General features: G+C 47.1%; 3 protein-coding genes across 8 annotated transcripts; all 3 read left to right on the plus strand.

The window, feature by feature from the left end:
• Positions 1 to 620: 620 nt before the first annotated feature.
• Positions 621 to 5,253, plus strand: LOC122385656 (prostaglandin reductase 1-like). Of its 5 annotated transcripts, none has more exons than XM_043374074.1 (2): positions 621 to 670; positions 3,860 to 5,253. In XM_043374074.1, exons 1-2 carry the CDS (start codon positions 656 to 658, stop codon positions 4,883 to 4,885), a joined length of 1,041 nt encoding a protein of 346 aa, XP_043230009.1. In that variant the 5' UTR covers positions 621 to 655; the 3' UTR covers positions 4,886 to 5,253. The 5 variants fall into 5 exon arrangements, with proteins under 5 accessions (XP_043230009.1, XP_043230010.1, XP_043230012.1 ...); XM_043374075.1 differs by having other exon boundaries at positions 626 to 863; XM_043374077.1 differs by lacking the exon at positions 621 to 670 and adding an exon at positions 1,057 to 1,159.
• Positions 2,003 to 3,739, plus strand: LOC122385658 (armadillo repeat-containing protein 7-like). The gene has a single exon (XM_043374082.1). It carries the CDS (start codon positions 2,216 to 2,218, stop codon positions 2,741 to 2,743), a length of 528 nt encoding a protein of 175 aa, XP_043230017.1. The 5' UTR covers positions 2,003 to 2,215; the 3' UTR covers positions 2,744 to 3,739.
• An 802-nt stretch (positions 5,254 to 6,055) lies between the features above and the next one.
• On the plus strand, positions 6,056 to 23,522 carry LOC122385655 (protoporphyrinogen oxidase-like). 2 transcript variants are annotated; one of them, XM_043374072.1, is made up of 3 exons: positions 6,056 to 6,206; positions 7,098 to 7,398; positions 21,618 to 23,522. In XM_043374072.1, the coding sequence occupies exons 2-3, from the start codon at positions 7,148 to 7,150 to the stop codon at positions 22,789 to 22,791; spliced, it is 1,425 nt and encodes a 474-aa protein (XP_043230007.1). In that variant the 5' UTR covers positions 6,056 to 6,206; positions 7,098 to 7,147; the 3' UTR covers positions 22,792 to 23,522. The 2 variants fall into 2 exon arrangements, with proteins under 2 accessions (XP_043230007.1, XP_043230006.1); XM_043374071.1 differs by lacking the exon at positions 6,056 to 6,206 and having other exon boundaries at positions 7,079 to 7,398.
• The last annotated feature ends 27 nt before the right edge of the window (positions 23,523 to 23,549 follow it).

Below are 23,549 nucleotides of genomic sequence, written 5' to 3' on the forward strand. Positions count from 1 at the left end.
ATTTTACGAGTCTAGGGGGCTTTACGGGCCTTAAACGTCAATGCAACGGGGACCGTTTTGGGGAAAGTTTCTCGGCTGGTGGTGGGGCACCTGTGTGCCGATTTTGAACGAAATCGGGGGGGACCCCCCATTGACCCAAAATTTTGATTTTCCCGTACAAACTTTCCTATGGGGAAAAAGTGAAATTTTCCTGCAGGACTGTGTCTGGGTAAACGAGAGCTTTCGATTGATACCCATTTTTACCATAGCACCACTTTTTTGTCCGTACAAAGGCGATTTTACGGATATTTTACGAGTCTAGGGGGCTTTACGGGCCTTAAACGTCAATGCAACGGGGACCGTTTTGGGGAAAGTTTCTCGGCTGGTGGTGGGGCACCTGTGTGCCGATTTTGAACGAAATCGGGGGGGACCCCCATTGACACAAAATTTTGATTTTCCCGTACAAACTTTCCTATGGGGAAAAAGTGAAATTTTCCTGCAGGACTGTGTCTGGGTAAACGAGAGCTTTCGATTGATACCCATTTTTACCTCTTTGTGACGTCATTTCTAGGGGAAAACGGGTCATAAAGGTTTCCCTCTACCGGGGCCTTTTTTCCCCCTACCGAATCTGTGCTGTGCTGAACCTGTGCTGAATCTGTGCCAACTTCCGTTACATATGATGTGTGTAAAAGTGAGTTTTTATGTTGTTTATTTGGAGGAAATGGTTGGAATAAATTAAGTTATTTTTATTTCAGTTGGTTGGAATTTTTATTCAAAAGTTTTCGGTCTATACCATTGATATTTACTGAAAATACCTTCGCTTGAATAAATTGCAGATATTTGGCAACTGAAGTGTTAGGTAAGCCTAAATGATATGTAAAAAGGTAAGAGACACCCTGATTATCATTTGAGAAACGAAAATATATGAATTTTCCTTATAAGACTCGCTCAATATGCTACTCCGCGGTTTATGCCCCGAGGGTGTCCGAGGGTTCCCGTTAGTTTGTCGTTGGCGCTCGGCTCGTGCGCGAGCCGACGTCACCGCCTGTGACGTCGGCTCGCGAAATACGTCATACCCTGCACACAAAATAGCCGGCTGCCGAACAGCGCTATGGAAATCTGATTCCGTTTCAGAAACACGTTCATCGTTCACGGCATAGGCTGTTCATCGGCATCATTAGTAATTTGTCGAACAATCTTTCCAAAATTACGACATTTCCAGCGTGTGTGCGACAAAATAAAAACAAAGTTTTCCTTGCGTGTTGAGCGCGCGTGTCATTAGGTTGAACGAGTTGGATTGGATTTTATCGATTTTCTATCCATTAAATAGATACATATGATAATCGGCAAAGTCAGAAATCAACTGGCAGTTCGAAAATGTTCATTACTGCTGTTTGAATTTGGGTGCCTATTCTTATAGAAGGCGTCTCACATGCTGCCACCGGGTTCAGTTTGGTTTGTGTAGAATGTGAATGATCGCCTACACTTTCTGATTGATATCAAAATATTGAATGATATAAATTGTTTCTACGTTTCTGTTCTTGCTGACTTCAATTTATTTGGCATTGGCCTTATTAGCCTCTTCTCACTTTTCTTGTCGAGCATTTGAGTGTAAGGTGTGACCTGCTGCTATCTTCATCACTCAGATGAGAATATTTCAATTCGAAAATGAAATTATGGGTGTTTAATGACCCCTTTTAAATGTTCAACAGGTTTATAAGCCTTATGAACAAAATTTTGGTAATTATAAAATGGAGTTTGTTTGTTTAGCAGATAGATTCTTACCAGATGCTCACCAAGATGTAAATTTCTGAAGCAAAAGAAGTCAAAATGACCTAGGGTAGCATTAGTCCTAATACATCACCCTTTTCTGCTCATGATGTATATGTTTGTATGTGTGTACATGTGCATGTATGTGTATATTCTGTCATCAGCTGTGAGCTGCTGCATGCTACATTCATAGGGGCATAGTGCCACAAATATGAGATAAGTGACTTCATAAATCATAATGACTCAATGCATCTCAATGCTCAATGCAATTCAGAAGTGGCATGTATAATTCCCATTCCAATGCTAACCAATGCACTTTTTAATGCATCTGATGCTGAATTGAGAGTCATGTGCTGTGCTGCTTGTCAATGACATGCAGTTAGTGGCCAACAGGTGACAGCATTGAGCTCCCACACAATCTGATGTCAATAAATGACATTGGATGATATTAAATGACTCACTATAAATGAGCGACCCACATCCAGAACGTTATCTGTACCTTCGTGACCTGCTTGAAGAGCTGCAGGAATCGCAGCAGCCTGCGGCGCGACAACAGGTGCTGGCCAACATCGCCAACTTTGCATACGACCCTCGGAACGCCGAGCACCTGCTGCGACTGGGCGCCCCGCGGCTGCTGCTGGCGCGACTGTCCGATCCGGACGCCGCCCTGCGCCGGTTCGCCGCCGCCGCCGTCAGCAACCTGTGTCTGGAGCCGCGGTGTCGGCGCGCGCTGCTGGCTGGAGGTGTGCTGCCGGCGCTACTGCTCGGGCTGGAGGAGTCCTGTGCGCAGACGGTGGCCGCCTGCTTGACGACGCTGCTGCTGCTGCCCGTCACGGACCGCTCCGTCTGGGAGCAGGTGGACGCCGAGCGGCTGACGCGGCTGACGGTCCAGCTCAGTGGCTCCGAGGACCGTCGGCTGGCGAACCTGGCCGTCCTGCTGCGACGCCAGCTGCCGGAACCGGCCGGCACAGCGCCAGAACAAAACTCCGTGTGACTGTGTGTATCTGATCAGGCACAAAGTGTGTGCCTGAATCGTGGGAAGGTGGTCTAGCAAGTCATTGGGTATTTGAGAGAGACGCCGCATATACTCGTTGCTAGTGTTTGCTCGTGTTGAGAGCTTCGATTCACAAAGTGTGCCGGTCGAAAGCCGCAAAATGCTAGCTGCCTATGTTGTGTCAGCCTCTGCAGCTGGCTTCAGACACTCGGGTGTCGGACGGCTCCTGGTGATGTCTCCTCCCAAACGCTGGCTAAGCGTCGGTGACCGGGCGGTACGGCGGGTGCAGCTCTCGCGAGCGACAGTGGAGCGGTTCGCTGAACTCAGTGGCGACACGAATCCCGTCCACATGGAGCCTGCCGGCGGAGAGGTTGAAACGGTGGTGCACGGCGCTCTTCTGAACAGTCTGGTGTCGGCTGTAATGGGTACCGAGCTACCAGGGCCGGGCTGCGTGGTGGTGCGCCAGACGTTAGAGTTCCCGGCCGTCTGCCGGAGTGGTGACCTGGTGGAGGTGTCCGTCTGGCTGACGGCGGTGCGGAAACTCATATCGGCCGAGTTTTCTGTGACATCAGTTAGGAGAGACGTGACTGTGATGCGTGGAACCGCTCAGCTCATCAGCAAGAGACCATCTGTCACTTAGGCGAGGTGTTTTATTTTCACTAGAGGCTTACAGTGGCTTATACGCGTACGAAACATTAGGTAAGTGTGATCTGATGCGTAATGTCATGCGATGGTACGTGCGGATAGTTTTTGCCATTGTTCTGTCCTGATGACTAAGCAATGTTATCCCTGCCTTTCAGCCGCTGATGTTGCAGGACTACGTGGCATGAGTGAATTGTGCACTTATCGTTCTTTTTGCAAGATTCATGCCACCCATGGTGGGACATCCGCCGTTGCTTGATGATGTATGCAGTGTAAATGTGCAGTGAATCGAATGGTTAACTTTTCCAATACCCTGAATTGATGCCTGCTCTCAATAAATAGCAATGAAATCTGGCTTGTGGTTGTAGGTTGCCGATGCGCCGGAAAGCTCAGTCGACGCTGATTTTCGCGCCCACAGACATATATCTTAGACCGGCGATCATTTGATATTTTAACACTTTTGGTATCCGACAGGTGGCAAAAGAATCCAAGATGAAGGCCGAGAAATTTACCCTGCTGCGTCACTTTGACGGCATGCCGCAGCCGTCTGATTTCCAGCTGGAGTCTGAGGACCTTCCCGAACTGAAGGAGGGTGAGTTCCTCTGCGAGGCCGAGTTCCTCAGCGTTGACCCGTACATGCGGCCCTACTCGAGGAATTTGAAACCACCAGTGACCATGATCGGATCGCAAGTGGCGCGGGTACTGGAGAGCAAGAGCGACAAGTTTCCTGTAGGCTGCCGGGTGGTCGGGAAGCTTGGCTGGCGCTCCCGCACCGTCGCCAGTGAGGACACACCTTCATCCGTCTTCGGACTGAGGAAGCTTCCTGACCTGGGCGACCTTCCGACGTCATATGCTCTCGGCTCGTGCGGCATGCCGGGCAATACGGCCTACTTCGGCTTCCTGGAGATCTGCAAGCCCAAGGAGGGCGAGACGGTGGTGGTGACGGGCGCGGCCGGCGCCGTTGGCAGCCTGGTCGGACAGATCGCCAAGATCAAGGGCTGCCGCGTGATCGGCTTCGCGGGTACGGACGACAAGTGCGCCTGGATCCGCCAGCTCGGCTTCGACGTGGCCATCAACTACAAGACGTGCGCGGACATCGACGCTGCCCTGAAGGAGGCCGCCCCGGACGGCGTGGACTGCTACTTCGATAACGTCGGCGGAATGCTCAGCTATCAAATCCGCAAACAGATGAACGTTTATGGTCGCATTTCTGTTTGCGGCTGCATATCCAGCTACAACGAGAAGACTGGCGAGGAGGTGAAACTGGAAGTCCCCGAGAAGCTGATTCTGTTCAAGCAGCTGAAGGTGGAAGGGTTTCTCGTATACCGCTGGGATGCGGACGACGAGTGGAACAAAGGAATTGAACAGATGGCGTCTTGGATTCGCGAAGGCAAGATCTCGGTTCAGGAGACGGTTACTGAAGGGTTCCAGAACATGCCTCAAGCCTTCATCGGCATGCTGAACGGGGCCAACACGGGGAAAGCCATAGTAAAGGTATAGACTGCAAGTCTCCCGTTGTATGACTGGCACTATGTTGCACCTGTGTCTCCCCCGCTGTTTCCTTGCTGTGTCTTCTTGCTAAGAAGAATAACGTGCTTCCATAGACAGTGCAAGGCGAGGAAGTTGCTGGATCTGTAGTGAAGTGACGGAGGACGTCACTAGCATCTCATATTTGTCAGCAGATTTCACCTCTAGAATTTTAGTTGAACTAATATCAGTTCTGCTCCCTTATGCGAGAAAGGTATCTCGGGATGCAAGCTTTGTTTACATCGTATCGTGCCATGGATCTTTTGCCAAGGGGTGGTCTCTCGAGGGTGAGTTATTGATGCGTGCTTGGGGAAAATACATGTTATTGAAACTGTTTCAAACTGAAAGGTGTTGACCGCCTCCGAGAGACGGACCTGCCAGTCCCAAGATTCCTTTACTACTCAGTGCCAGTCCCAGCCACCAGGTACCGGCCAACCGGGACCTTTCACCCGGCTAACCACGCCGCTTCTCATGTCGGAAGCAGCCACCGACTCAGCCTGTCACCCAGTTGTGCGGCTGATAAGCCTCACCGAGCCAGCTTCACCGAGGAATCGTAGCCCTTTCGTCATCCACCCGTGTGCCTGGGCCCAGGGTTCAGGCCCTCGTCTCCATTTCAATGTTGAGTCGGGATTTTGCACCTCACACTCGCCTTACGGCTGAAAGTGCCAAGTGGAGTCATTCACATGATGGATACCATGACATAATTGAGACAGTAGACAGTTCACGCAGGTCTAACGGCAGTGGGCTTAGGTATAACTCAGTTACAGTAGGACTAGGTACGAAACATTGCCGCAGAGCGTAGGACTATAGGGGTGGCGGCAGAGTCGACGGATTTGCAGGGACTCCGACTCTGGCTCCGGCTTCCAAACTCGACTGGGCGATTACGAATCCGGCCATTATTGTCGACTCTGAACGGCTCCGACTCTGACTCAGACTCCGCAGCCTTACTTGCATTTTGCAAGCATCGATAGTAGGTAAGTACTATTTATAGTCACCGTGGTAAGCAAAGTACGAACAAGATTCCTTTACTACGCAGTACAAAAATAACTTTGCCAATTAGCAAAGGTAGCGCTGAAGTTATTTTGCTGCCATATTTTTAAAGGGGATATGGTAGCTTCAGAAATGCTATCGTAATCGGCGCGCGAGTTGCAATTCACGGCGCAGGGCGCGATGCTAGGGTGAATTTCGGGGTGAATTCGAGCAAGGCAATTCGAGTTGAATCGGATCCTGTTGTTGAGGGCGAATTTATTGTTTTATGAAAAAAAATTATAAAGGCCAGCCGGACCAGTCTTATGTGAGTACCCTTACACCAGGTGGACCTTTGTATTGTACTTACGGTTAATAAAACAAGGGTGCTTTGCCCAACTTCAACTTGAAGTTTGCTAAAGCTTCTTCCTCTTTTTGGTGATTAGGGCTTGATTAGGGCGCGTAATATTCTGACAGGCCCGGATTCAGTGCCCTCAAATAAAAATCCAGGAATTCTTTGCTACTTCCCAAGTGTAGAGTGTAGACTGGCTTGAAATGATAAATACCAGGCGGCAGTCGGCGTCACAAGATTACTGACATCATGCTGGAACTGTAACAGTACCTAATGGGAGTTAGAATTTGAAAAACGCCATAAAATAATTTAAGACATCAGAATTATACAAAATGATCCCAAATATTACTAAGTTTCCCAAAACGATGTAGGTATTACTTAAACGATAAAATGATAAAGATAGTTAAGAAAGATTAAGATAGCTATTAGAATTTAGATAAGTAAGATAGTAAGCATTAAAAGATAAAGAGATTTCCTGAGAAAAGTTGCACTACTCACATGATGATACTACAAAAACTGAACACCTTACATGTATGCTAATTGCTAGTGATTACAGCCCAGACTGGCTAATCATCAATACCTACTGTTATGATTAAATTTTGTATTGTATGTAGGCATTCAATTAACTTTATTTATGACTTTTTGTCATTGCTAAATAGGTACCCATCCTATTTCATTATTTTAACTATCCAGACTAGTTAATTTACTACATTAGGGGTTGTACTTATAGCATCAGCATATTTTAAAGAAATTGTTAAAGAGATGAATAGTAATTGTTTTGTCTCCTCCACAGCCCATGCAATTTACATGATGATTTAGTCTGATTGGCTTCATTGTCGTGATGAACACTTTGGTATATTCCTACAGCTGAGAGAAATGCCTGCTACTGAGCACTGCTAGAGCTGATTACAAGATCAATGGCTGGAGTGGTGGTGTTGGGAGGTGGTGTGGCTGGGCTGGCAGCCGCCCACTACCTACGGCAGTTGCGGCCCAGCTCTGCACTGCCCATCACCGTGCTAGAGGCAGCATCCAGTGTCGGCGGATGGGTGAACACCACACGTCATGTGGACGGCACTGTCTGGGAGCACGGGCCACGCACAGTGCGTCCAGCTGGACAGCAGGGCGTCAACACACTGCAGCTGGTGGAGGAGCTCCAGCTTCAGGACAGGTAACTTTATTAATCATAAATAGCAAGCAATAAAACTTAATGATACCAACTATTTTAAACTTCCTTTTGCCTACTGGTTCTGAACAGGCTACTCTACCTGGTGATTGCTGTTGCATTACATTTTAACATATTTATCGATGATCAGGCCTGTATTTGGTAACTGCATATTGAAGTAACTCTTTTATCTGTGATTGAGACTGTGACAGTAGGGTGGTCCTTATTTCCATACAAAATTTTTATTTGTATGGAAATAATATGGATTATGGAATATGGATTCTACGATCTTATTCTAAGATCGTAGATCTTATACGGAATATCGATTCTACGAATAAGAATATGGATTCTACGATCCTCACCCGTCCCGGCCGGACGTGTCCATCGCCGCTCCGCCCCAGGCCCTTTGTCTGTGCCAACAGCGCCCTCTGGTGGTTTTTCCCAATAGCGGCGAAAGATATCCTTTGAAAGTCAACCTGTGGTATTGTAATAATATTGTTAAACAAAAGAAAAGCCAGAAACAATATTGTTGACGTCTCAAACGAAAGTGGAGAAAATGCCGCCGAAGTTGAAACTGAAACCGCAAGCGGAAAAAGGCGGGAGTGCGAGTGCGCCGTGTACGCCGACGGAGACAAATGCGCAACATATAAGCAAGGATATAAGTGCCGCGTCGGAAAATAAAAATGAGGACAGCGATGTAAGTAGTGGAGCTGTGACCAAGAAGCAAAAAGGTAAGAGGGGAGAGGATGAAGGCAAAATAGTTTGCAAAGGTCCCAGAGGAGGTTCATGTGGTAAAACTGTGGAAAACAATGCAGATGGGGGCATTGAGTGTGAACTGTGTCTCAACTGGTTCCATCCTGCATGCCAGGGACTACTAAAAGAGGCCTATGTAGCCATCAGGGAAAATAACCTGTTCTGGCTGTGTCAAAACTGCAAAGTGTTCATGCCGGAGTTCAGAGGGCTGTTCGGCTGCGCAGCCAAAATGAAATATGCTGCAGCACGCATGCGCAGTGAGGACTTCGTCGCCCGTTAGTCCCGCCCACACCACTGCGTCACCGGCTGTGTGACGTCACCTACTGAAGCATGCTTCGTTTTCCTGCAGCACGATGCAGATGCAGATGATGCAGATGCAGATGCAGATGCAGATGCAGATGCAGATGAGTCTTCGGGGGAATAGCCTTTGCATCGGCTCCCCCATAGGTGCCCTATTTGGTTATAGGGGTACTGGGAAAAGGATGAGGATGGAGGCTGCATGTCTTTCTACATTTGCTCATGTTCCTTCCAGACGCTTTTGACGGATTCTCCATAGACAGTGCAGCTTCTCCTTCCTCTCTTCCGCATCCTCTTCCCGTTCGTCATTGAAGAGAAAGTCTCTCATGATCTCCTGAGTGTCTTCTATGTGAGGTCGTTGTAGGGACTCGATATTACTTCTAACATCCATGAGTCTGTTACATTTCAATAGAAAGTGCTCCATGTCTTCATTCTCCTCTCCACATAGTTGGCATAATGTGTCTTCATCGGTGTGTCGTCTTCTTTCTTGTAGGGGTAGCGAATTCGTTCTAGCTCGAAAGAGAGTGACCGCTGCTGGGGTGTTGTCATAGATAGTCTCTTCTCTTATACGTTGTTTGCTTGCTTTGTATAGCTGTAGGCTTACTTTGCTTCCTATTTCTTCCATCCATTGTTTTGCATCCCATTTGTTTATTTCTTTGTCTATATCCTTTTTGCTTTTATCTTTTAGGGCATGTAATCTTATTTGCAGTGATGACAGGTACTTCTCGGTTGTCTTCGCCCATTTGCTTTCTTTCCTTTCAAGCTCTATTTCCATTACTTTCTTTAGTAGTTCATTTCGTCCTTGCAGTGTCGTTCTTATATATTGAAGGTGACTTTTCATTATTCTTGTCTTCATTAGTGATGAACCGATTTCTCCTCTTAATGTGCAATTTGGTGCATATTTCGGTGCTCCTAGAATCTTCCTGTAGACCCCGTTTTCAATAGTCTGTAGTTGCTTGATTTCTGTTTCTGTAAGTGTCATAACATTGACTCCATATAGGATTGCTGGTAGGGCAATGCTTTTCCAATAGGTTTTCCCAATCATAATCTTATTACAACTTTTACTTATGATGCTATATGTCATATTTGACAGCTTATGGGCTTTCTTGATCATTAGGTTCTTCTGTTCCTTGAATACATCCTTCTTGTTGAGAATCGTCACTCCCAAGTATTTGACTTCTGTTGTAACAGGTATCCCTCCGATTTCTGTAATGTTCTCACTGTTTTCGCAAGTTTCATTTACGATCAATATCTCACTTTTTCTTTTGTTTACTTTCATTCCGTATTCTTCACTTGATGCTACAAGTACCTCAAGCATTAGCTCTGTTTCCTTCTTTGAATGAGACAGCATCAAACCATCATCTGCAAACAGAAGTAAGGGGAGATAGATATTCCTATCATTGTATCCCATTCTTGTGGCCATCAGCTTCCTTGCAATTTCATACGTGATCAGCTTGAACAGCGTGGTGCTACCAGTGCAGCCCTGTCTTATACCACTGGTTACTTTGAGTTTTTCTTCTGTAGCACTACTGAGCCTAATCGTTGTAAAGTCGCCGTGATATATACTTGCTACCGATGAGATGATATCGGGATGGATCTTATATCTTTGCATGACTTTGATCATTGGGCCTCTCTTGACTGAATCAAAGGCTTTTTCAAAATCAATGGCTGTCACATATAGCGGTCTCTTTCTTTTATAACTTTGTTCGACGCAGTAGCTTAGAAGAAAGAGATTGTCCTCAACACGTCCTCCAGCAGTAAAGCCTGCTTGAGTTTCCATTAAGGCTCCGTTCACCAGTAGATGTTCTTCGATTTCGTTTTTGATCATGCTCATATATATCTTATATGATGCGTTGGTCAGTGCTATTGGTCGTAGTTGCCGTGCTGTTGGTTTGCTTGTTTTAGGTATCATCTTTGTATGTGATCCTTTCCATGAATCCGGCTTCGTGTCAGATGTCAGTTCGTTTTGCATACATGTTGTTAGCACTTTAAGGCCTTTGTCGCTTTTGATTAACTCTTTGTACAGCTCGTTCTTCAGCCCGTCTGGCCCAGGAGTGGTTTTTGTTTTCGTTTTATTTATTATAGCCCTCACCTGCGCTCCATCAGGCTGAGGATCTTCCATTGGTTCAACGACATTGTTGATGTACATGGCCATGTCCATATGTTCGCATAGATGCCTAGGAAAGCATTTGTTCCGTGCCTGTTCTTTCATTTCCTCAGTATAACTTCGTCTTTCTTCTTCATTCCAATGCTCGTCAATATCGTTATTATGCTGCTGGTATATGCTGGTCCAGTAGCTGATAAGTTTTTCTTTCTCCTCAAGGTGGTCGAGAATTTTGGCATTTTCGTCATATAGACGTACTTCTTCTTTAATACGCTCTTTCTTCCTGAGTTTGTCTATATTTTCCCATAGCGATTTACTTTTGTTTTCACTGCTTCGAATTTCCTTTGTTATCTTTTTTTTCTGTCGCTGTTATTGCTTCTTTAATCAGGCGCTGTGTCTTCTGTTTTTGCTCTTTGTACTTTTGTTCAAGGGTGACTTTTTTAGCATCATCTATTGCATTTCTTTTCATGCGGTTCAGGTCCTTTCTTTTCTTTATTGCTTCTCTGATAGCTTCCGTAATCCATGGTGGCTCTTTCCTTGAATATTGTCTACTCAATCTCCTTTTGTAGACAGCTACAAGTAGAGTCTCTGCCACCTCTTTCATCATGCTGTTAAGCACTTCAAATTTTTGGACTTCTGTTGTCCTCAGCCTTCTATTCATCTCTTCTCCGAATTTCTGCATGGACTTTTGGTCCGTTTTCATGTAGCTCTCTGATTACTTTATCCTTTTTGAAGTTGTTGTCAACATGTGGTAGCATAAAAGTAGTTGTAACCACATTATGGTCGGATACATCAGTTATTTCCTTTCCCTCATCCACTTGCATCCCTTGAAAGTATCTATAGCATTCTTTGTTTGAAAGGACATAGTCGATAACACTTTTTTGATCTTGTCTCGACCATGTAAACATACCTTGACATGCTCTGTCCAGATTTAATAGGGTCATGTTAAGGTTATCAATCCAATTCAGTATGATGCGTCCATTTTCATCTTCTTTCTGATATCCCAAGAGGTCAATATGTCCATTGAAGTCTCCAAGTACGATGGCTGCTTCACTTTTTTCCTGAACTCCTTCCAGAATTCCTTCGATTTCCTTTTTCATTTCTTGGTTGCGTATCTTGTCATCCATTGTTTTTATGATTGAAAAGTACACCAGAATCAGGTGAATCTTGAGGCTGTTTGCCTTAATCTTCCCGTACAGGATATCCACATTTTTCGTCTCCATCTTCTCTACCTCAAACCAGGAGTCTTTCCTGTATATCATTAGTAGACCACCCCCTTTTTTGTCTTGCTGATTTCTCATTTTTTCGATCTTTTCTATGCCATCTGGCCACATTAGCTTGTCATGCCTAAGTTGAGTCTCTGTCAAACACAACAGGATTGCCTTTTGACTGACCATATCTATAATTTCTATCTGCTTAGCTCTGGTTAGCCCTTGAATGTTCAAAAGTTGGATGACAAGTATACTACCTTTAGCAGTCCTTTCTTCAAGTTCACTCTGCTTCTTTTTCTTCCTTACTTCACAGACTTGTTTCCCTTCCGTTCTACCACCTTACCATGGTAGATTACGTGGGTTTCTCTGCCTTTCTTGTTCCATTCTTCCCGTAGTTTTCTTTGTTTTTCCCGTTGTTCTGGGTCGAGGTCTCTCGATATGTATGTGTTTTCGATTCCCTTTCTTTTCAAATCAAATCTTCTTTTGTATAGGACTTCAGCTTCTTCTTTTGTGCCTAGTTTCAGCAGCATGATTCTGGGTTTATTTTGTTTGTTTTCCCGAGATTCCGTTTGGTCTGATCCTCTCGCCGCTGTGTCTGACTTTCTTGGGTGTCTTCTGAGTCTTAGGATACTTTTTATGCTTATGTTTGCTACTCCTAGTGCTTCTGTGATGTTCTTGACCTTCTTCAGGTCATCTTCTCTTTGTTGTTCACCGTTCTCAGATCGACTTTCGGGCACGTTATGGATGAGTATGTTGGTTGCTCTGTCTTCCGTATCCTTTGTTTTCATCACTTTCTTGATATCTTCTACTATCTTGTCAACTTTTGGTATGACATCAAGTCTTGCGCTGAGTGTGCTCACTACCTTTTCTACATGTTTTTCACATGTTTGTTTAGCCGCATCAGCATACGTCTTCTCTGAATCTCTTACTTCTCCGATGCTGCTCACTGCCAGGCTTTCAACCTTGTTGATGATTGTTTCATTTTGTTCATGTAGAGTATTCAGGTTCCTTCCTTGCAGCTCACCTAGCTGTACAAGGACTTGTTCATGATCATCCGCAGTTTTTTTGATGACTCTCATTTGATCTTTGATGGTGTCTGTAAGAGCATCTATTTTTTCCTCCAGTTTCTTCATTTCTTTTTCTTTGTTTTTGTCTAGTCTTATCTTGACCTTGCATTCTTTGCAGATCCATGCTAGCGTATCTTGGTGCTCCTGCAGTGCTTCATATGCCTCAGATGTCACCCCCTGACATGTTCCGTGATACCATCTGTGACACAAGTCACATGCAACACCCTCATCATCATCTCCAACCGGTAAACCACATGTCACACCCGGTGCTCCTTTACATGTTTCCTCCTTACTGAGATCTACCGATGACCTGTGTCCTGGCTCGAATGGTTCATATGCACTCAAGTCCAACCTGCCTATCTGTTTTTCTTTTGGAGTCAGACTTTTAGTCTCTACTGATCTTTGCACTTTACCCCTGGGTTCGCCTTTCGGGTGACCTTTGTCGGCTTTGTTCATTTCCCTTTTATTCTTTGGTCTCAGAGTTGTTTGTTTCAGCATAGGGGTTTTCTTTGAGTTTGTTGGCGAGACGCCCATATCAATATTAGTATGAACTCTTACAACTCACACACAGATCTCAACTTAATATAGGTCGGTACAGTGCAAGTGCGGATCATACAGTCATACAGTCAGTGAAAGGCTTGCCTTCACAATCCCAATTCATGCAAGTGCACCAGCATTCAGCAGACAGCACCAAGGCGACAGCACCAGCAAGCACTTTTAGCTTTCATATACAGCCTTGCTTTTACTTCTTGTGTAGGTTCTGCAGCGTGCAACCAGCAACATGCGCCACTTTTCGCGTCCTCAGGCTACCTCAGTCTTTCTTTCATTCAACCCAATCAATCCATCCACTTCCAGTCGGATTTTCACAATGTCCCTTTTTTCATTGCATGCAAGTACTTACGGCTAGGATATAACCGGGTAGGATTATTTAAATAGGAGCCCTGATCGGCGGCCGGCTAGTACTCTTGCCCGCGCTCACATACGTGCACGTTACCCCGGCAACGGGCTATTGACCAATGAGAAGCGAGAAAAGTGTTACGTCACTGCGATTTTTCATATACCTGTGCCCCCCGGACGTGACGTAGAATGCTCGCGCGCGTGCAGGGTCTCTGCGATCGAAAAAGAGCGCTAGCAGCGCGCCACTCGACGCCGCAATTGTCAAAAGCGGCGTGTTAGTATGCTTTATTATGAATGATGTGTGTAATAGTGGGTTTTTATGTAGGGGAGAGTGGGGCAAAGCGGCCACACTAACGTTTCTAACGATGCCGACGCTTGATTTTTAAACTTGGAAAGATTCTTTCTATACCAATGTGATCCCTATTGAATTGTCTTTTATTCCAACTGCGTTTCATTTCCAAAGGCGTTCACATATGGGAGATATTGACAAAACTTTAAACCTATAGCATATTGGCCACTTTGCCCCATCCCTGAGGCAAAGCGGCCACTGGCGACTTCTCAAGTCCCGATATGAGAAACAGAATAGTTGCCTCATGCACGACTAGGGTATTTGATGGTGACAAGGTTTAAGGGAAGATGGATGTTTACTTTGTTATCTTCCCACCTATTGCTAAACAAAGAAAGAATTTTCTTGGAAAAACATTTAATTGCATAATTTGGTAACTCATGTAACCGAAAAGTGGCCAAGATGAATGCATGACGACACATTTGAATATAACTAATGTTTTTATCCAGATGGAAACAACTTATGGCCATTTGGGGGCTGGCCACTTTGCCCCGGCCGCTTTGCCCCGCGCATACCGTCCGAGACAAAAATATTCCAGCTCAGCTATTAGTGGGGTAAAAAGCATTAAAATTGGTAGAAGGCATGTACGATAACCACGCAATGCATGGACAAAAACGCTTATAAAAATTCCAAACGGTTATGGAATAAAATAACATTTAAAAATTGTAGACATAATTGGTAACCTGGCAAGAAATGCTTTTCCGTGTTTCACAGAACAATGGCGATGGGCCTGAAACCCCGGTCTGGCTCATTCGAACGACCGCAAAGAGAAGTATAATTGGAAATCATAAATTGGAACTGACGCCAGCTGTGGAGGGCTAAAACGATGGATGGCCGCTTTGCCCCGGGTGGCCGCTTTGCCCCACTCTCCCCTAGTTTATTTGCAGGAAATGGTTGGAATAAATTAAGTTATTTTTATTTCTGTTGGTTGGAGTTTTTATTCAAAAGATTTCGGTCTATACCATTGATATTTACTGAAAATACCTTCGCTTGAATAAATTGCAGATATTTGGCAACTGAAGTGTTAGGTAAGCCTAAATGATATGTAAAAAGGTAAGAGACACCCTGATTATTATTTGAGAAACGAAAATATATGAATTTTCCTTATAAGACTCGCTCAATATGCTACTCCGCGGTTTATACCCCGAGGGTGTCCGAGGGTTCCCGTTAATTTGTCGTTGGCGCTCGGCTCACGCGCGAGCCGACGTCACCGCCTGTGACGTCGGCTCGCGAAATACGTCATACCCTGCACACAAAATAGCCGGCTGCCGAACAGCGCTAGGATCACTTCGACCACCACAGAGCAAGCACGAAAATTCGGTGATTCACACGAAAAAAAAAATTCACACGAAATTCGGTGCTGCAGGAGGCGAAAGTGGCGCGGATTAAAGTTTACCGTCCGATATTTCTTATTGTAAGCGGTTTGTATGTTGTTTTTTGGGTATCATTATCACTCTTTTCGGTGGCACATTGCTATTAACCACATTTGAACGCAATTTAAACGTTATTTGAGCGACAATCACCAGTCCACCCGCGCAACGGTTCGCCGCGTTTGAAATAGGCTGCAGCGACGCTCGGCCGCGGCGTGCCGGCGGAGAGTGGGCGGAGCCAGGCGGTTGACGTCACCCGAGTATGACGCACGCAGCACAGATCTATGCTGCAGGGACCCGAACAGCCCTCAGAACTTTGGTGCAGGGCAAACTCGGAAAAGTTGTTAATGAGATAGACCAAGCACGCCTACTTCGAATGGAAAGAAAGATAGACGAGCTGAGTAAGGCTGTTCAGGAACAGCACACACTGGCTAGCAAAATGAGAGCAGAAGAAGCAGAGGTAAGAAAGACCTATGCAGATGCTTTGAAGATGAACAGCAGTACAAAACCGGCAGAGTCAATATCAGCAGAAATTCAGGGTTGTCTCTCTGAGCAAGCTGAACAGGAGAAAAGGGCTAGGAACCTAGCAATCTATAATTTACCTGAAAGCCAAGCAGCTTCCGCAGAGGAACGGATCAAGGAGGATATTTCTCTGTTCACGGACATTGTGAAACAGGAATAAAAAGGAATGTCAAAATAGAAAAGGCATTTAGGGCAGGGAAGAAAGTGGAGGATAGGCCCAGACCCTTGATTGTGACAATGGAAAACGAGGAAAGCAAGTGGGATCTGCTCAAGGCAGGAAACGGTCTAAGAGAGAGTATAAATGAAACTGCTAAAAGCATATACATAAACAGGGATCTCACCAGAAAGGAAAGAGAGCAGGCAAAGAAAGTGAGAGACGAGTGCAACAGGCGAAGAAGTGCAGGGGAAAAGGTGAGGATTTTCAAAGGAAAATGTGTAGCTGACACTCGAAAAGCAAGTGATGTGAGGGGGAATCCATCCCGAGGGGACGGACCTGTTGGTTCTACCCCGTCAGGACAAAACTGACTAACAACAGGAGGGAAAAGGAAACTGAGATCTCTTAGAGTGCTGTACACAAATGTAGATGGGCTGTTAAATAAAAAGGATGAACTGGAATTAAGGATAAACAATTCTGTAGCCCCCCACATCATCATTTTGACTGAAGTGATTCCCAAAGCACAATGCAACGAAATAGTGCAAAGTGATATAAGGATTCAAGGTTATCAAGCACCGTTGATTAACTTTGTATTGGAAAGCGAGAATCCAGGAAGAGGAGGCAAAAGAGGGATTGCAATATTCATTGCAGAAAATTTGCTAGATGTGGAACAGTTCAATGTCGGCACAACACTGACAGAAGCAGTTGGTGTAAGAATTAGGATCTCCAGCTCAGAACAGGTGAGAGTCGTGGGCATGTATAGAAGCCCATCCATCAATGGACTTGAATCTACCAAGGAAATATGTTGCCTGATTGAAAGATTCACTGAGTCTGAGAGATCTCCAATAATATTCCTGGGGGATTTTAACTATCCTGAAATAGACTGGCAAAGTCATACAGTACGAGCAGGTCAGAATCACCACTCTAATATGTTCCTGCAAGCATGCCAAGAAAATTTGCTTACCCAATTTGTACACCAAGAAACTCGCTTCCGCAAAGGGCAAAATTCCAGTACACTGGATCTGATACTTGCTACAGAGGAAGATATTGTCCAAGATGTGCAACATTTGGCCCCACTTGGACATAGTGACCATGCAGCTTTGTCACTCCAAATACAATGTAACTGCTTGGAAGCAAAATGCTGCCCAACGAAAAGGAATTACAACAAGGGTAATTATGGAAGAGCCAAAGAGCTGTTACAACAAACTGACTGGAGGGGCATGGCAGAAGGAGGCATAGAACAAGGTTGGCATTTTTTCAAGTCCAGAATGAATGAAATATGTAATGAAGTGATTCCTCTCCAGCAGTCGAAGCATAAGAAAAATATGTACATGAACAGGGAAGCATTCCGATTAAAAAACAGAAAGGATAAGCACTTCCGGAAGTTTATCAAAACAAACTCTGAAGCAGACTTTCAGAGATATAAGACTAGTAGAAACAAGTTGAGATCTTTCACGAGGAAGCTAAGAAGCAGTTTTGAGAAGAAACTGACAGGTGAACTTAAGTCTGATCCAAAGTCGTTTTGGCGATACTGCAAGTCTAAAGCAAAGACACAAACCAAGATAGATAAGTTCATCAGAGAAGATGGCACAGAGGCAAAAATACCAAAAGAGAAGGTACTTGAGTTGAACAGATTCTTTTGTTCTGTGTTCACCAAGGAAGACATGGCGACCCTACCAGCAGTTACACCAGTGGAGGGGAATCGGATACTAGACGATATAACCATTACAAGAGAGAAGATTGCAAACAAGTTGGTCAAGTTGAACAAATCCAAGGCCCCAGGTCCAGACGGGGTTCACCCCAGCATTCTAAAGGAGACAGCAGAAGAGGTTAGCTTACCACTGTCAATTCTGTTTCGGAAGTCAATGAACGAAGGTAAACTGCCAAGTGATTGGAAGATAGCAAATATTAGCCCAATTTATAAATCAAAGGGACGCAAAGATAAAGTAGAAAACTATAGGCCGATTAGCCTAACTTCACAGGTCTGCAAAATATTTGAATCTTTGATTCGGGATGAATTAATTGATTTCTTCATGGACAGTGAAGTGCTCTCTGATGCCCAGCATGGATTTGTCCCTGGCAGGTCCTGTATATCTCAGATGATTCTTGTCATGGAGGAGTGGTCAAGGAACCTGGATGATGGTACCCCAGTGGATACAATTTATCTTGACTTCAAGAAGGCGTTTGATGCTGTGGCCCATGAGAGGCTAGTCATTACCCTAAGAGGACTTGGCATCAGTGGCAACCTACTGAACTGGATAAGAGACTTCCTGTTTGGGCGCAAGCAGAGGGTGGTACTCGACGGGACAAGTTCTGAATGGGAGGATGTCACCAGTGGAGTCCCACAAGGAAGTGTCCTGGGCCCCACACTCTTTGTAGCTGCAATCCAATCTCTGCCAAAGGACATAACAAGTGCCATAATGATCTACGCTGACGACACGAAGGTGTATCGGCCTGTATTAAGAGAAGAGGATGCAAGACAGCTCCAGAGTGACCTTGATACACTGCTTGCGTGGTCCAACAAATGGCAATTACCCTTTAACACCAGCAAATGTAAGGTCATGCACCTTGGAGCCACAAATATAAAGTACAAGTACACTGTTGGAGACAGGGAGCTGGAAGTCTCATCAGAAGAGAGAGACCTTGGGATCCTGGTTGATGACTCCCTAACATTTCATGCACAGGCAGCTTCAGCAGTGGGAAAGGCCTTCCGCACTTTGGGTCTGATACGACGCACTTTCCTGACCCTAGACGAAATCACACTGCCACTACTTTTCAAGGCGATGGTTAGACCAATACTGGAATATGGAAACTGTGTGTGGGGTCCTGTCTACTGCGGTGACCAAGACAAGGTTGAGAGAGTTCAGAGGCGGGCCACAAAAATGGTAGCATCAGTCAGGCATCTAGCATACAAGGAGCGGCTGGAGAAACTGAAGCTACCAAGCATGCACTACAGAAGAGAAAGAGGGAACATGATCATGGTGTATCAGATTCTAACAGGAGGAATTAGGATCGACCACACCCGGATCTTTCAGAGGGCTCCACCAGACGCCACCACAAGAGGACACTCACTTAAGCTGATTAAACCATCGGCAAATCGCGCGCAGAGGCAGAACGCGTTCTCGCACAGAGTTGTGAACAAGTGGAACAGTCTCCCTGAAGAAGTAGTGAATGCCAGGACAGTCAACAGATTCAAAAATGCTCTAGACAAACACTGGAAGAACTTGCTGTACCAAACCAGAACCGACTAAACTACAAGCCAATGAGCAGGAAATCCACAGGCTTCCTTTTCCTAGCCTATCACCCTTCCTGTAATTCAGTAAGTAAGTAAGTAAGTAAGTAAGTTGTATTTTTTCGCGCTTGCGCCCCCTCAAATGATGCCATTCGTCTAGAAACGTGGAAAAAGAGCAAAAAGAGCGAAATCGGCGGATGCTTTTTGGTGGCTCAATGCATATTAACCCTCGTATGTGTAGGGGTGGGATGGACCCCCATGAGTTTTCGCGAATAACTCACGTAAAAAGCGGCCGATCGCGACGAAACTTTCAGTATCCTCGAGATGATCAATTTTATACATACTCTGAAAATTTCATGACCCTGACCCAAATGACCTTTGACCTGTGACCTATTTCTCGAGACCATGTTTGGCCGGAGTCGCGATTCAGCGTATGTCAGCTCTCATTATCCGCGTGTTTCTAATATTTTTGCGATTATAAACGTCCAAACATGTGAAATGATGTTCGCCCCATGCATTACGGTGGGTGTCAAGGTCACCTGAAGGTCAGGTCAGGTCAGGTCATGGACCTATGATGACCTCGTGTCCCTTTTCCGAGGTATACATGTTTCTAGGGCAGTTTTTTTCGGGCTGATTTCGAATTTAGCATCCATTTGAACATTTACGAAGTAGTTTTGGTGCCTTTGTTATGTGTTACGACGCCACCAGTGGTAGTTGAGACCTACTATGGGTAGCCGGCAGGACGCCTAATGGCTGACCTGACCTGACCTGACCCGACCTGGTCTAAATGCACGAAGACATCATATGTGATCAAAACTAGCGTGAAATTCGTGATCAGCACCCCCAAAAACAATACAGCTTCACTGTACGAAGCTCTTGCAGGTCTCGATTTTTCTGACCACTGGGTCATTGACCTGACCTGGAAGGTCAACCAATGACCTAGGATCTTAAATTGGATAGCATCGGTTTCCTCTCGTCACGGGCAACACGCTCGTTTTTTTTTTCGCAAAGCTCTAGCGCGATCTGGAGCCAAAAGGCAGAGGGGTCTAACCGACCCCCCCCCCCCCCCACACACACACACGTTAGACGTTAGACGTTAGCGGAAAGTTGCGGCGTGATGGCCGTGGTTCGACCACGCTTTCGGGATCACAGAGTGGCTGTACCCATGCTGGGGCCAGGTCTCACGGCTCCGCGAAGTGGGGACGATTCGGAGCTACTCGAGGTTATGCTTTCCAGCTCCATTTGGTCGGCTGCCGCCCGCGCCTCCTCCGACGCGACGCCTTGCTCCTTTTCCTCTCTTCGGCGTCATCCCTCCTCCTCTTCCTCTTTTCTTGGGAATGGAGCGCCATGTCTGCCTCTGTCATTCTATCCCGTCTCCCTGGCTCACGTTTGGCGAGAAGGAAGGCGCGATCTTCCGGGATGGTTAGGTATCAAGGACATTGCGTCACCGTGGGCGATATCAAAGATATTTTCCAGTTGTTTCTTGAATGCGTCCTCGTTGCTTGTTTGGGTGGCGGAAGTCCTGTTCTTGTTCTTTTTCAGGCGTTTCCACTCGTCGAAGAGAGTTTCCACCTTCTTGACCGCTCTCCCTTTGTGCTGGGTGGGATTCCTGGCCCTGGCCCAGAACTCCTCTACTATAGTACCTTCTCTAACGTCCGGTTGGCCGCTTCCCGGGCCGTTTCCTAGAGGATTTGGTGGGGTGGCGGTGGAGGAAGTAGGCGAGAGATTGGCCGCGGGATGGGAGCTTGCATAGGCAGTGGAACGGGGGGGGGGCACCGGAGCACCGTGCCCCCCTTAATTTTGCCATTTTAGTATAGCCCTATGGGCGTTGCATGGAAAGAATGGGACCAAAAGTCGGCAGTGCCCCCCCCCCCCCTAATTGAAGGTGTTCCGCCGCTACTGGGAACTTGGAGCCAAGGAGTTCATAACTGGGGGACACCATGTACCCAGAAGTTTGCGACGCAGACAATCGTTACACATGAGGAAGAGGGAACGAACGTTGATCGACGAAACGGACATTGAGCGAACATTGACGAGCGAACGAGCGTTGAGCTACCAGTAAATAATGAAGTAGGGATCTGAAATTTTGACAGACATGTTTTTTCGTTAAACGGCACCGATTGAAGGGGCGCAAGGTATCTAAATACGATTTTCGAAAATAAGGACCACCCTACTGTGACAGTCACTGTGAATTCCGCTGTGTTGTTCATTGATGGTATGAACTGTGACGTGATGACTGTGACCGTGACCGTGTTGTCTAATTGTCTTACAGGCTCAAGATAATCCCAGCGGGTCATCCGGCAACACTGAACCGGATGATAATGACGGGCGGCCAGCTGCACCGGCTGCCCACCAGTCTGTGGAGCACCCTGCGGCCGCTGAAGCCGTTCCGCCGGCCGCTGGCGCTAGCCGCCCTGCGCGATCTCTGGGCGCCAGCAGAGCGCGGCCTCCAGGACGACAGCCTGTACGCGTTCGTGTCGCGTCGGTTCGGCGCCGACATCGCCCAGTTTGCCGTCGATCCGCTGGTGCGCGGCATCTGCGCCGGCGATGCGCGTCAGATCAGCGTGCGCTTCCTGATGGACACGCTGTTTGAGCACGAGCAGCGTCACGGCAGCGTGCTGTGGGGAATGTGGAAGGAGCGGGGCCGCACCGCGCCGCCCGACCCCGGCGTCAGCGAGCTGGCCCGTCGCGCTCAGAAGGAGCGCTGGAGCGTGTGGAGTCTGGAGGGTGGCCTGCGGACGCTACCCGAGGCACTGGCCGAGAGATTAGCGGCGGACGGAGTTAGTGTGCGGCTCGACTGCCCGGCGACAGAGTTACGACTGCGGCCGGACGGTGCCACGGTCTACACTGCGGCCGGGGAGCTGCACGCCAGCCACATCATCTCGGCGCTGCCGGCGCACGGGCTGGCTACTCTGGTAACCGACCGGGCCGTGACCGAGCCCCTCGAGCAGATCGAGTCAGTCACCGTAGCCGTCATCACACTGGAATACGCCGGGCAGTTGCTGCGCCAGCCCGGCTTCGGCTATCTAATTCCCTCGTGTGAGCCTGCCGGCGGTGTGCTCGGAGTGATTTTCGACACGTGCAGCTTCCCGCAGGGGGACCGCACCATCCTGACGGTGATGTCGGGCGGTGCAGAGATGGAACGGTGGTACGGCGCGCGGCCTGACCGGGAGCAGGTGCTGCGCGCCGCGCTGGACGAGGTGCGCCGCACGCTGGGCGTCACCGCCGAGCCCAGCCGTGTCTGTGTGCAGATCCAGGAGCGCTGCATCCCGCAGTACCGTGTCGGACACAAGGCGCTGGTGGCGCGGCTCAGGGACGCAGTGCGGGAGCGCCAGTGGCCCCTGCTGCTGGCCGGCGCCGCCTATGACGGCGTCAGTGTCAATGACTGCATTCTGAGTGGCCGGCGAGCGGCGGAGGCCGTCAGCGCGAGTCTGGGGGAGGCGTGAAGCGGGTGGGTCGCGACAAAGGGGGATACGGTGTTCAACGGTGCGTGGGATGGCTTATGCGATTTGTCGCGAAAAGTAATCCTCGATGTAAGTATGGTGGTGGATTTGGGCCTGTGTACTGTATAGCGCCCCGGTATTAAGTTTCAAAAATGCCAATTGATTTGAATTTTTATTTATGTGCTGTGACGCTGCTGTTTTGATATCTTTCGAGTGGTACGTAATTCCAACAATGCCAGTTAACGGACACTTGTTTATGGGGCGCTTTGATGCAGCTATTTCGTTCGGGAGCGTGCAAATATCGCCTAGTGATTTCGTTCATTGTCGGCTAGCCCGGATCCCAGCGTTGAACTGGGTGGCAATATGTAAAGGCGTATATTTGCTTTTTCCCGTTTTGTGACATGTTTAATGCCTTACATTCACTCTTAATTAGCTTGTCAAGCTTCTTTCCTGGCGAACCGAACGTTTGATGCGATATTAAATGTTACCCTTAGCCATACCATCACGCTGGTGTTCGTTGGGAGGTCGTAGCGTTTTAGAATTGGACACAATTGTGTCCCTCGACATGACGATACAAGACGTAGTGCTACGGCTTACGTCACAGGCATTGTTATTAGTGCCACTGCTTTGGTGCAGCTGTGATACGGTGAAGTCTGTGTGAATTGTGAAGTCTACCTCTTACTCTGCTCAGGCCGACGCTGGCACCGTAAGAAAATACATGTTTATACCTGGTACCCAGACTGTGACAGCATGCAATTTTT

Source organism: Amphibalanus amphitrite, unplaced genomic scaffold (genome assembly GCF_019059575.1).
Source record: "Amphibalanus amphitrite isolate SeventyFive unplaced genomic scaffold, NRLGWU_Aamphi_draft 000226F_arrow, whole genome shotgun sequence".
Classification (NCBI taxonomy): Eukaryota; Metazoa; Arthropoda; class Thecostraca; order Balanomorpha; family Balanidae; genus Amphibalanus; species Amphibalanus amphitrite.

What these genes read in the sequence shown, in the direction of transcription:
- LOC122385655 (XM_043374072.1), top strand. Translation starts at nt 7,148, where the DNA reads ATGGCTGGAGTGGTGGTGTTGGGAGGTGGTGTGGCTGGGCTGGCAGCC. An exon ending in GAGCTCCAGCTTCAGGACAG is followed by an intron (nt 7,399 to 21,617) that starts GTAACTTTATTA and finishes ATTGTCTTACAG; the next exon opens with GCTCAAGATAATCCCAGCGG.
- LOC122385658 (XM_043374082.1), top strand. Translation starts at nt 2,216, where the DNA reads ATGAGCGACCCACATCCAGAACGTTATCTGTACCTTCGTGACCTGCTT.